The sequence below is a fragment of the Arachis stenosperma genome, chromosome 4, assembly GCF_014773155.1.
Source record: "Arachis stenosperma cultivar V10309 chromosome 4, arast.V10309.gnm1.PFL2, whole genome shotgun sequence".
NCBI lineage: Eukaryota > Viridiplantae > Streptophyta > Magnoliopsida > Fabales > Fabaceae > Arachis > Arachis stenosperma.
The window spans coordinates 19478439-19492363 of NC_080380.1; the positions used below are offsets into that span (position 1 = coordinate 19478439).

At 33.4% G+C, this 13925-nt stretch overlaps 2 protein-coding genes across 2 annotated transcripts; one reads left to right on the forward strand and one right to left on the reverse strand.

Moving 5' to 3' along the window:
* The first annotated feature begins 1536 nt into the window (after nt 1-1536).
* LOC130974738 (uncharacterized) lies at nt 1537-2796 on the forward strand. The gene is made up of 4 exons (XM_057899593.1): nt 1537-1647; nt 1738-1799; nt 1909-2314; nt 2641-2796. Exons 1-4 carry the CDS (start codon nt 1537-1539, stop codon nt 2794-2796), a joined length of 735 nt encoding a protein of 244 aa, XP_057755576.1.
* A 2562-nt stretch (nt 2797-5358) lies between these two features.
* LOC130974739 (protein GAMETE EXPRESSED 2) lies at nt 5359-10980 on the reverse strand. The gene is made up of 16 exons (XM_057899594.1): nt 10890-10980; nt 10474-10797; nt 9949-10296; nt 9523-9849; nt 9211-9417; nt 9041-9129; nt 8773-8917; nt 8331-8639; nt 8023-8147; nt 7626-7843; nt 7314-7541; nt 6998-7227; nt 6594-6832; nt 5825-5981; nt 5595-5715; nt 5359-5513 (listed from the first exon to the last, which is right to left on the reverse strand). The coding sequence occupies exons 1-16, from the start codon at nt 10978-10980 to the stop codon at nt 5450-5452; spliced, it is 3222 nt and encodes a 1073-aa protein (XP_057755577.1). The 3' UTR covers nt 5359-5449.
* Nucleotides 10981-13925: the final 2945 nt, after the last annotated feature.

A 13925-nucleotide genomic window follows, 5' to 3' on the forward strand; every position in this document is an offset into this window, starting at 1 on the left:
CCGAACCAAGCGAATCGAGCCCATAACGGGCCCAAGACCCAACCTAATAGCCTTTTAATGAAGAGCTTCAGCTCTTCTTCTTCCCCAATTCATATGGGTTTCACACTGAAGACACAAGGAGGGAGAAGAAGCCATAGCCAAACCCTTGATTGAGTTTCAAACCGGCACAACTTTTGATTTGGAGCTTCGATCACCGCACCGTTTGCGACCATGCAATCACGTCGAGCTCTACAAAACACACTGAACAAAATTGTTGGTAAGCCTTATTCTCATTCCTAGCTGTCCAACCCTTGAATTCGAAATTTATTGAGCTTTTGTGTTAAGATTTTGTGTAATTTTGGTGTTTAGGATCAAATTAATTTTGTGGACTTGCCGGGTCTTGTCCCAAACCTCCGTTGGTAAGGTGAGAATTCTCTAACACTTGTGTAATTGTTGGTATAGCAAATCCTATATTGATTTAGTGATATTTATATGGTATTAGATTGAAATCATGAGTTTTGGAGGCTAATTAGTGGTATTAAAAGCTTGAATTTGGGTCACGGTGGCTGAAATTCTATTTGTAGAGGCTTCGGAACTTTGGACACTTGAGGAATGGGAATATTGGTGGTGTTTCGGCATTAGGGAGAAATTGGCTAAGGTATGGTTTTGGTTTTTCGTAAATAATGTATAATGTAACGTGAAAACTTAGGCTAGGTGACCGTAGAATAAGTTGAACTACGTGAATATATTGAGGCTTAGTGGTTTCTAGTGATAATATTGAGTTATTATTAAAATATGATGATTATTGTTATGAATGAGGTTGGTGATAGTTAATGATATATTGTTGTTGATGATAATAAGTGATGATAATAAGAGTGTGTGGTAGGGTGTTACAATATGGCTAGTGAGAGAGTTTATGATGGAACTATGGAGGCAATGCAAAGAGGAGGGCCTTTGTTAGATTCTGTAAGAAATGGTATGTTAGGAAGGAAATATATTTGAAGCAGATGTCAAGGTCTCGACATGCTAAGCAAATGGATAAGAACACTAGATATTTTCATAACTTAGCCTCAGCAAGAAGATGGAGCAATCGGATTGACGCTTAGTGATAAATGGAAGATTGAAGAGGAATCAAGCAAGGATTAAGCTCGGCATAAGAGATTTTTACAAGAACTTGTATCATCAGGAAGTGTCACCTTTGATAAGTTTTCGTGATGGACTAGTTAATAAGATATAGGAAGAAGAGTCTGTAGAATTAGAGAGGTTGCCTTCAGTTGAAGAAATCAAAGATGCAGTTTGGGATTACAAGTCGACTAAGGCTCTTGGTTGTGACGATTACAATATGAACTTCATCAAGAAGTGTTGGGAGAAATTGGGTCTGAATTCACGAAAGTTGTTATAGATTTCTTTCAATTAGTTGAGTTACCAAGAGATTTTAATGTTACATGGGTGGCGTTGGCTTCGAAATTTGTTGAAGCTAGAAAGATTAAAGATCTTTGGCCGATTAGCATGGTAAGATGTATTTTCAAGGTCATATCAAAGGTGTTAATTCGGAGAATGCGGAGGGTAATGCTAGAATTAGTAGGAAAAACTCAGAGTGCTTCTGTGCAGGGGAGAAAGATACATGACAGGACTTTGATTGCGTGTGAAACTGTGCGGTGGCTGAAGGCGAGTAAGAAGAAATAGGCGATTATTAAGCTGGATTTTCAAAAAGCTTATGATAGAGTAAAATGAATCTTTGTGGATATTGTACTTCAGAAGATGGGTTTTGGGCAAAGATGGAGAGGATGGATTAAGGAATGTGTTTGTACAGCATCGATGTTGGTTCTGATAAATGGTTTGCCTTCTAAATCTTTTAATTAAGATGGAACGGGGCTTAAGACAAGGTGATCCTCTTTCTTTATTTCTCTTTGTTCTTGTTGTTCATAGGATGGTAGGAGAGATAGTAAGACATGGAAGGATTGCTCCTATGTTGGTTGGTAAGAATAATATTGAGTTGTCACACTTACAATTCGCGAATGACACCATACTTTTTTTCCCACAGGAAGAGGAGACTGTCAAAAACTATAAGCGACTTCTGTGGTGTTTTGAGTTGATGTCTAAATTGAATATTAATTTCGATAAATCTAGCTTGATTCCGGTTAATTGCAAACAAGAGTGGTTCCAAAGGATGTGTAAAGTTCTGGGGTGTAAAGAAGCTTCGTTGCCAGTCAAATACCTTGGTATCTCTTTGAGAGCGAATCTGATATTAGTCAAGATATGGAAACTGATAATTGGCAAAGTGGAAGACATACTCAATTTGTGGAAAGCCAAAGTACTTAATAAACCTGGTAAGGTGATTCTTATCAAATTTGTGCTGAATAGTCTGCCAGTTTACTACCTTAACTTATATAAGATACCCAAAGCAGTAGCAGAGAAGTTGATCTCTTTGCAGAGGAGGTTCCTGTGGAGTAGAAAAGATGGGAAGTAGGGGATAACTTTGGTGAAGTGTGAAATTGTGCAAGCTCCAAAACGTTTAGGGGGATGGGTGATGCAGTGATTCGGAATACAGCGCTGTTATTCAAATGGTGATGGCGATTTTCGAAGGAAGATTGCCCATTATGGAAGAAGATTGTGTGATCTTGCAATGACTTAAATCCAAATTTCCTAATCTCTTATCAGCTTGTACCTAAAAGAGGAGGTCTATGGAGGGATATCTATCAGTTGCAGATAAAAGAACAGAAGGTGAAAGATAAGATGGTTAGCGGGCTGGCTTTGGAGGTCGGGATGGAAGAATTCGATTCTGGGAGGATAATTGGCTGTCCTGTGGTGTGCTGAAGGACATTTTTCTACAGCTTTTCTCGGTTTTAAACCAAAGTGGATCTATAATAAGAGATTGTGGGTTTTGGGATGGGTTAGAGTGGATATAGAATTTTCAATGAAAAAGAAAATTATTCTAATAGAAGTTGGAATTAGTGAACCAACTTCATGGGGTGCTACAATCTGTCAAATTAGCATCTAAGAGAGAGGATAGAATATTGTGAAAATTTGATAGGTCAGGCGTTTATTCTACTAACTTATTTATACAGGTTTTGCAGGTTGAAACTATTTCGGAGGACATTACAAGTTATAGCTTTACTAGTTCTATTTGGAGGGAGTTGGTACCACCAAGAGTTGATTTATTCACTTGGTTTGTGTTAGTTGGCAGCAGGGAGAGACACAAATGGGGGTGGGGGTGGGGGGTGGAGGCCTCGACTCTCCGGCTTTTTTTTTTTTAAATAATAGTAATAAATTATTAAGTATGATTTAATTTTTTTAAAAATATATTTAGTATTTAGTCTAGTATAAATAAAAGTCTAATCCAACCTAAATATTAATAATCTCTAACATATAAAAAATAAGTAACAATATTAAAAAAATTTGAAAAAGATATTATTACTAATATTTTTTAATTAAATAAAATTTTTCAAATCTTATAAAGTGGATTTTTTTCTTCTTGTGACTGTCCTTCTTGATTTGTTTGGTATTAATTCTCTCTGTTTCAACTGCTACAACTGAGAGATCTTTTGCAGCTACGAATATTGTGAAGAATAACTTAGAAACAAAATGAAAAATGAATTTATTGCTAATTGTCTTTTAATTACATTGAGAAGAAAATTACTGAAAGATTTGACACAAATTCTATTATCAATGAATTTTATGATACGAAGAATCGGCCATTTTTAGTAAAAAGTACACATATTTTTTGTACTTTAAAATAATTCTTTATCGGTATATTTTTGTAATACATCTTACATTATATAATTTTTTTTACATATCTTTTTAATATTATATGTATTATTGGCCCCATGATAATATTCATGAATCTGTTCCTGCTTGGCAGGGTCAATACGAATGATAGATTGAGTAGATTTGGCATTATTGATCAAAATGATAATCTTTGTGTTTTATGTAAAAAAATTTACTGAGAACGATTACCATTTGTTTCTTGATTGTGAGTTTACTTAGCAGGTGTGGTGTGTTTGGTTGTTCGTCTATAATAAATTATGGTCTATTATGGGAACAATTGAAAAATATTTTGAGAGTTGAACAAATGTTCCTAACAAAAAGGGACGGCATAGGTGGTTGATTGATTTTTTTACTATAAATTTAAAATACTTGACTGAAAAAGAATAACAAAATATTCAAAAATGAAAAAGTCGGTGTTGTAGAAATTATCAATAAATTGATTAAAAATTATAAAAATTGAACTAATTTTAATTATTTTAATTATCGATTAGAATGTTAGAAATAATTAAAAAATAATATCTTTTTGTCTAGCTAATAAATTTTATTGTGTTAGAACTTTTTGGTTAAAAATACTTTGCCGTAAAAGTAAAGATATAAACAATAGCAGGTACAAGTGGAACGAGAAAGACTCAAAGACAAGTCTATTTCGCAGAAAAGTCCAAATTAGTGAACGGCTATAGCAATCATGTGCCAAATGCAAGAAAAAAAAAATGTGAACCTGGTAACATTGCATGTTAGTGGTGCACTTTTTATTTTTGATATTGATTCAAAAGTAGTCTTTTTTTTTTTACTGTGGATTATTAGGATATTAATCTCAAATTTAAAACGGTCTAATTTAAAGTGTAAAAATAGAATCTAATTTTTAGATTTTTGGGTATAAAAATCAGATTCTTCAATAAATATTAAATAATTTGAAGTATAAAATATGAGATTCTCCAATTTTAATTTTTTCTACAATTTTAAAAAATATTAAAATTTATAATATTTAAATATATCACTTATTTTTTCTCTGTAAAAAAATAGTCCTTAGTTGTGCCCTTCTTTTGATACTTTGTTTAATAGTTAATACAGATTCTTCTACCGGTATTTAACTACTAATAGTTTGAAAAAAAAGAAATTTTTATATACACTAAAGAAAAATATTTACTTTTTCTTGCTCTATTATTATTATTACTATAACAAATGTTTAAAAAAATGAAAAAGATATAAAAAGTTATGAACAGAAATACATGAGTGCAATGTTTTAAAAACTTAAAAATAGTTATAAAATAGAAAAGCTTTTAAGTATACTAGCACATCTATGTTTTAATAATTTTTAACCGTTAATTTTAATTATATATGTATTATATATTTTTTATAATTAAGATTAATTGTTAAAAATTACAAACACCGGTATACCACTATACTCCCAAATTTTTTTATAGAATAATAGGATTAGGCGGAAAAGTGCTGAATTCCGAATGGTGTGTGCGATGAGCAAGTCGTTTTCAGAAGTTACTGTTGCGTGCCGTTGTTGTTGCTGCGTTGTTGGTTTGCATTTTATATTATTTAATTAATATTTCGACACTCCAAAGTCCAATTCACACCAACCTTACTGTTAGGGTGGGGGAGTATGTATTGAAGATATATATAATATATTCAACAACTCATAGAATCAGTTACTAATAGTGTTTATTTTGATTAACAACCTGTAACAAATGCACTACAAAATGCTTAAATGTTGAGTTTGAGGCATGCTGGATTTCAATTGTTGACTTGCCACCATGCTGCTAGTTGATCATTTAAGAAAAATATTAATCAATTTCTCTAATCTGTAAGCAAATTATAGTTGATCAAAATAGGTTTACCTTTTGTGACGATTTCTTCTTTCATGTAAAAGGAGAATTGCACATTTGCATGTGAAGTATAAAAGCAGCACTCCGAGTGAGAACATGACAACAAATTCAATGACAATGATTGATCCTAAGCCTGTATCCACAAAAAGAGAAGAAATATCTTGCTGACTCATTCATATAAACAAAATCTAAAATACCATTATGCTTCGGCTTCTTATGTATCAACTGATTTTGGTACTTACTATGAGCAACAAATGAACTCATTAGTTGCTTTCTCATTAAAATAACCATAGCCTCAGTATATAAAGGCATTGACATTCCCTCTGCACAATTAGGATAACATCCATGGTTTCCCATGTCATTCAATGTCAATGTCAGAACACCTCCATGCTCACCACCCTGTCCAAAATAACAACAAATTACACACAATTTACTAACAAGTTTTTTTTTTCCTCCAAAATTAGGAGAGAGACTCGAATCCGCAACTTCTAGGTGAGTATGAAGAGACTATGTCATTTGAATTATAACTCTTGCAACAAGCTTTTGATAATACACTAAACAAAAAAAACTATAACTTAAAATTTTAAAATAATATTATATATATTTTGAATTGCTCACACCTCACATTATTCCAACTCGATATATCAAGGATTAATCTACCATGAATCTAAATTCCATTTAAGAATTTATCACTGGTCAATGGATTACTATGAGATTTGAACCCCAACATTTAATAAAGCAGATAGTTGAGTTATCCACTCGACCAACCCAAATTGATTAACATTTTATATCTTTACAAGACTCTTAAGATTCTATTTTAGTTTAAATTTATACTTAATATAATACTCTATGGATATTAACTATACTTAATAAATCTTAGTATTTGTTATATTAAAGGAACATATAATAGTTCATCTGCTACTAGTCATAAACTTTTGTGTAGTCTTTAAATTTATATTGAAGAGCGTGATTAGTGCTCCAACTTCAAGTTTAAAAAGAAACACAACTCACATGAAAAAACAGTTGCTCCATAACACCATTGCAGTCGTTGACTGTGCCCTGAAATCTGATTCCAGTAGCTTTGACCATGAAATGCTTTGAGATTGTAACATATGTCTGAAGAGGCTGCCATTGATAACTATCCTTGTGCTTCACTTCAGTTGTGTTGATCAAGTTAGATGGAAGATTTGTTACTAATAAACCATCATTTACTTCCATAGAGAAAGTCAACATAAAATTACTTTGACCTCCTGATATATATGATTCATCAGCAAATTTTAGAATAATGAGTTCAATATAATTTAAGGTTACATCTTATATAATTCATAATTTATGTAAAGCAAAAAAATTCTCATAGAGACTAGTTATCTTAATTAATAATGATATAAGACATTAATAGAGCTTCCAAATCATACCAGGGAAATTAGGAAGATCAGGATCTCCAATGGAAAAGTTGAACTTATCTTTCTCTTTGTCAAAAATAAGGGTCTCATCTTCATTACTCTTCAATACAATGAAGTTGGGAACTCTAATATATGGAGGATCATTGACAGGGTCAATGAAAATGGGAACACCCAATGAATTCATTCCATTCTTATTCTTAGCAGAAACCTGAATAATATCTCCACCATAAAAGTTCTCATTTCTGAAGAAAGAAACACAAGTTAATAATAATAACAAAAAGTTTAGGAGGTTAAAATGCAATTAATTTTCTTCTATAAGAAAACATACCCCAGATACTGAATTGAGTGAAGAGCATAATTAATTACTTCCACAGTGCCTTGTAGTTGCAAACTGCTTGCAGTTTCATTCCCTGAATTTATGGTAAGTTCATTCCACATTGCTTGTCCAAATTGCATCACCATAGGAAACAAAAGTATACTTCCAAATTGTGCACTCAAATTAACTGAAATATTCTCTATTGGATTTGAATATGCTATCTCAAACCCAGAGAAGCCACTGCAAGAAGGCACACAATAAGATCACATAGGGAAAAAAAGTGTAAAAATTATATTAATAAAACATTTTTTTTCATATGCTTACCCAAACCTAGGACATATCAAATCTTCTGTTGCTTGTAGTTCACTTGGAACAGAAGCAAATTGTGGTGGAACATTAAGAACAGATATGTTTACATAAGCATTAGCAAGGTTTTCATTCACATCAGATATTGTGTACCAAAATGAATCATTTCCATAATAATATTTATATGGAGTATAACGAAACATCCTTCCATTCTGTAGAAGTGAACCATGGTCTGGCTGAAAAAATAATAAACTCTTTCAGTAACCAATTATTGAGGTTTTAATTTGATTGATTCTGTAGACAAATCAAAGCTAAAGATACTTAAAATGGTAGAAGAAAATGAATCCTTTTATTGTAAACTAATGTAATTGATAACTAATTAAGGATCAGGATCTTCTCTAATTAATGATCTTACTTTTAAGAATTGAACTATAGTTGCATTATCAGCAGCAAAGTAATCATTTGCTAAAGCATCAATGGCAATTGATTGATCCTCCCAAACAGATACTATATCATTGTTGGCTTTGGGAAAATACTCACCTGTGACATGAAAAATCAGTTTTACATCTTCATATAAATTTTATAAAATATAATTAGTAATAAACATTTCAGCTTTTCAAGGGTCAACTACTGTACTATATAAAATAAATTAAGTTATAAATTAAAATCACTTAAAAAAAAAAAAAACAAGCACATCATAAGCAGAATGCAATTTGAACTTACTGCTATACACATTGATACTGAAGGGACATGGCAGAATATCCTTGCCATCAAAGGAAGCACAAATCTCATAAGTTCCAACATCTTTAGCCATATAGCTACAATTGTATGAACCATCCTTGTTATCCTTAATGTCCAAAGTTTGAAAAAGAGATTTGTTAGCTGAAGTAGTCTCCAACTTCAACCTTGATTGTTGTGCAAGAACAGGGTTTGAAAATGAATCCATAAGCTGCACTTGTATTTCATTTTCTGACATCTTTGCCACCTTAGAAGAAAACTTGACCACATTTGACAAGGAACCATTAACTTCACCTGCACCAAAATCAAGCACTATAAAGTAGAAACCATTTCTCTCTACAGAAGCAATTGATCTTTCCTAGCTAAACATTCTTATATGTTAAAGTTGAAATCTTTTCTTTTGGTCAAATGCAAACTAATTCTTTACCTGCTTTTACTTCTTTTCTGAGTGTATGACCCTTATTCAATAAGACATTTCCACAATATACATGTATATCATAAAAACCACTTTTCTCAGGTGTGTAATCTACATGGAAGGCACTCATAGCTATAGAGCTTTCACTCCTGTTAATCTGAAACCAGGGTAAAATGACATTAGAAATCCAAATAATTATTTACCACAAACAAGGAAGCTATAAACAATTTGGTATGAGAAAAAGAAATGAGTACAATAACACTTAGCTTATATTTCATACATTGTTATTAAGGTCCATTGAAGGGGAAGGGGCAACATTCATCTCACTGATAAAACCATATTGTTGCACTCTTGAAATTGACACAGTATCTGATACCAAAACCAGGTATGAGAGTTAATCAAAATTAGATTCTAGAAGAAAAAAATTATGAAATAGAAGGTTGATCATACCATTTTTAGTTAGGATGGGATAAATGAATGGAGAAACACTATACGAGTCATTTTCTTTTAGAATTTGTACTTCAACTATGTCTACTTCAACAGGAGAAGGATATTCATAAACATCATTTAAATAAACAGAGAATTCTTGCTTTATGCCAGCTACTGAATCATTCAAACCAGATCCATTAACAATACTTTTTATTCCATCACAATAACCTATTCAAAGAACAAGAACACAAAATCAGAACTACATTAAAATTGAAAAATAATCATGCAAAAAAAAATCAAATATAATACTTTGGAATCTGGATAAAATTTTACCTACAAAAACAGAATAAGCATATGGCATATTGGAAATGCTTTTGTTATGCTTGGCATCATATAATGTTAAGAGGAACTTTCCCGGTTCCCAATTTCCAAATGAAAATAATTGAATTCCAGCTTCCACTTCTTCAAAATGTTGATCTGATATTGGTATTGACAAGTTTGTATCTCTTTGGACGACTTCGGCATCGAAAGGATACAACCCTGAAACTAGATTCCCATACTGATCTAATTGATGAATGAAGATTTCCATCTTAGAAGACAATTGCCATGCATGTGAATCAATGTTCCATTTGGCAACACATTTAGAAACATCTACAGGTCCTAGTGGTACAAAATAGGAGAATAAGTGATATTTATTGCAAAATTAAAAGTAAATATAACTACTAATATAATTGTTTATTGATATTTAATTACAACTACCTGAATTCACTTTCAATGGTAATGGAGAGCCATTCAAGGTTTGATTCCCTCCTTCTATGTACAGTGAGAATTTTCCAGCTTTAATAACAAGAAACTCAATGATAACATAATCAAACTCGTTCCATCCAATATTGGATATGTCTGGCATACTAGCAATAGAACCATTATTTTCATATAGCGCAAACAACTTAAAGTCAGGCAAATAAGACACTTGAGTTGTCTTGTTATTAGAGATACTGTTCCCAAATGCATCTTTGAGGAGTACCGTGATGGTAGCTTTTGCACCAGCTTCGTACTCATGTTTCATGCCATTCCATGATGCAACGCACACAGAAGGGTACATATTCCCTTCAATCACAACAATATATTTTAGTGTCAAAAACTATGTGTACAAATTTTTAAAATGTCAATCATGTCCTCAACACCTTTTAACATTTCTACGCCAATTCACATTGAAAAACATATAACAACAAAGTTTCAAACCCAACCTAAGAATACACAATATTAAAGACCATTGTACTAAACCTGGTTCAACTTGAAAATGCAAGGATGAGTCATAGACTTGATAATAGTCATCTTTGATGAATACATTGAACACTCCAACCTTTATGGGAGTGAAATAGATCTTCCAATCATCACTGGGTTTACCTTTGAAAGTCAACAACATAGTAGACACATAAGAACTGTTCCCTTCTTTCCCATTAACACTTACAATAGGTTTGAAACCTTTCTTATCAATCATATCAGCACGCTCAAGAACTTTCACCTTTACGGCTGCAGTCTCACCGGCATGGAACGTATTCTTATCATCCCACCAACTGAACACAAGAATGGGCAATTCCGCTCTATCTGTGACAAAAAGAAAATGAATATAGAAATAGTAGAAGAGTATACGAAAATTTAAATTTTTTGCTACAGGGAGAACCGAAAGTAATAACTACCTGAAGATGTAAATTTAAAACAAGAGAATAAATATAAGAAGAAGAAAGCAAAAGAGAGTGAATTAATGGTAATGATTTTGAGAATCTCCATTTGCACGAATGTGCAGTTTAGATTTTGGACAGTAAATGTACTGTCTGTACATGCTATTGATCTAGAAATACTTTGGCGGTTACAAGCGCTAAACTTAAATGGTAACTAGTCAATAACTTTTCTTTTTTTTTTTTCAATCACATTTTTTAATAAATTAATTATCACATTAAAAACATTAATTTAAAATAATAAAATATTAATTTATAATTATTCTAAATTATTTATTTTTAATATGATTAAATATCATTTTTGCTACATATGTCTCTAAATAATTATTCAGCTATTTATTATTTTCTATTTCATTCCAAAATTTATTAAAATATTAATGATATAAAAAATTATCTTAACCAAAATAGTCAATAAAGATAAGAAAATTTTAGTATTCAAACAACAACAACAAAGCCTTGTCCCACTAAGTGGGGTCGGCTACATGAATCAAACGACGCCATTGTGCTCTGTCATGTATCATGTCTACAGAGAGACCGTTTACATGTAGATCTCGTTTGACCACCTCACGGATGGTCTTCTTAGGTCTTCCTCTGCCTTTCGCTCTTTGTCCATCTTCCATCTCATCCACCCTCCTGACTGGATGTTCTATCGGTCTTCTTCCCACATGTCCAAACCACCTGAGACGCGATTCAACCATCTTTTCCACAATGGGTGCTACTCCAACTCTCTCCCTTATATCTTCATTCCTTATTTTATCCAATCGCGTATGACCACTCATCCATCTCAACATCTTCATCTCTGCCACACTCAGCTTATGTTCGTACTCCCCTTTAGCCGCCCAACACTCCGTACCATACAGCATAGCCGGTCTTATAGCGGTGCGATAGAATTTACCTTTAAGTTTTAAAGGCACTTTTTTGTCGCATATAAAACCAGATGCACTCCGCCATTTTGACCAACCTGCTTGGATCCTATGATTTACATCCTGTTCAATCTCTCCATTATCCTGTATGATGCACCCAAGATACTTAAAACTTTTAACTTTTCGTAGGATGTTTTCTCCAATCTTCACCTCTATATTGGAGTTTTCCCTTCTCAGACTGAATTTACATTCCATATATTCCGTCTTGTTACGGCTTATGCGCAGACCATACACTTCTAGAGCTTCTCTCCATAACTCCAACTTCTTATTTAGGTCTTCCCTTGACTCTCCCATAAGGACGATATCATCGGCAAAAAGCATGCACCATGGCACAGGCTCTTGGATGTGCTCTATGAGTACTTCCAAGACTAATGTGAAAAGGTATGGACTTAAGGATGATCCCTGGTGTAATCCTATACCAATAGGGAATTCCTCTGTCACACCACCTTGAGTCTTCACACTAGTTGTGGCCCCATCATACATGTCTTTGATTGCCCGAATATATGTGATCCTTACTCTCCTCTTTTCTAAAACCTTCCATAAGACCTCCCTTGGTACCCTATCATACGCTTTTTCCAAATCAATAAACACCATGTGCAGATCCCTTTTATTACTACGATACCTCTCCATCATCCTTCTTAATAGGTATATCGCTTCAGTGGTAGATCTGCCTGACATAAATCCAAATTGGTTCTCTGTTACTTGTGTCTCTTTTCTCAACCTCCGTTCTATCACCCTTTCCCATAACTTCATAGTATGACTCATAAGCTTAATCCCTCTATAGTTTCCGCAACTTTGTATATCCCCCTTATTCTTGTAGATAGGTACCAAGGTGCTCTTTCTCCACTCATCAGGCATCTTCTTTGACCTTAAAATCTCATTAAAAAGCTTGGTTAACCAGTTGATGCCTTTTCCTCCAAGACCCTTCCAAACCTCAATCGGGATATTATCAGGTCCTACTGCCCTGCCATTTTTCATCTGCTTTAGAGCCTCTTTTACCTCGAAGTCTCGAATCCTTCGATAGTAGTCAAAGTTTTGATCTTCTTCCCTTGTGCATAATCGACCAAGGCTCGGAAGAGTCTTCTGTCCCTCATTAAATAACTCGTAGAAGTAGCTCTTCCACCTTTCATTAATCTTCTCCTCTTGAGCCAACACCTCTCCATCCTTATCCTTTATGCACTTAACCTGATCCAAATCTCTCGTTCTTCTTTCCCGACTCTTTGCGATTCTATATATACATTTTTCTCCTTCTTTCGTGCCCAAAGACTGGTAGAGACCCTCATATGCTCTTGTCCTTGCTTCACTTACAGCCACTTTTGTCTCTTTCTTAGCCGCCTTATATTTTTCCCAGTTATCTGCATTGCGGCATAAAGACCACTCTTTAAAGCATTTCCTTTTTATCTTTATCTTTTCTTGTATACTTGCATTCCACCACCAGGACTCCTTGTCTCTTGGTCCTATTCCTTTAGATTCACCAAAACTTTCTTTTGCTGTTCTTCTAATAACTTCTGCCATCTCCCTCCACATCTCTTCCGCGCTTCCATTCCCATCCCACTTTGCCTCTTCTCCTACCCGTCTTAGGAAGCTTCTTTGTTCCTCACCTTTCATCCGCCACCACCTCGTCCTTGGGTTCTTCGTATGATGTCTTTTCCTCAACTTTTGCTCAACGCGAAAATCCATGACGAGCACCCTATGTTGTGTTGTCAAACTCTCTCCCGGGATAATTTTACAGTTAATGCAAAATTTCCGGTCGACTCTCCTCAACAAGAAGAAGTCGATTTGAGAGCTTGTCATGCCACTCTTATAGGTTATAAGATGTTCGTCTCTCTTTTTAAAATATGTATTTGCGATGAGAAGATCAAAAGTTGAGGAAAAGTGCAAAATAGTCCAAAATAGTTCGTCTCTCTTTTTAAGAGTTATTTTTAAATAATGTATATTTTACATATTATTTTTTTATTAGGTTTTCTTAAGTTATTAATTGGTATTTTTTTATATTTATGTAAAATCATTATATACAAAAAATTGTATATGAGAAATAGATTGATTAATATTTATTTATGTCTTAAGTAAATAT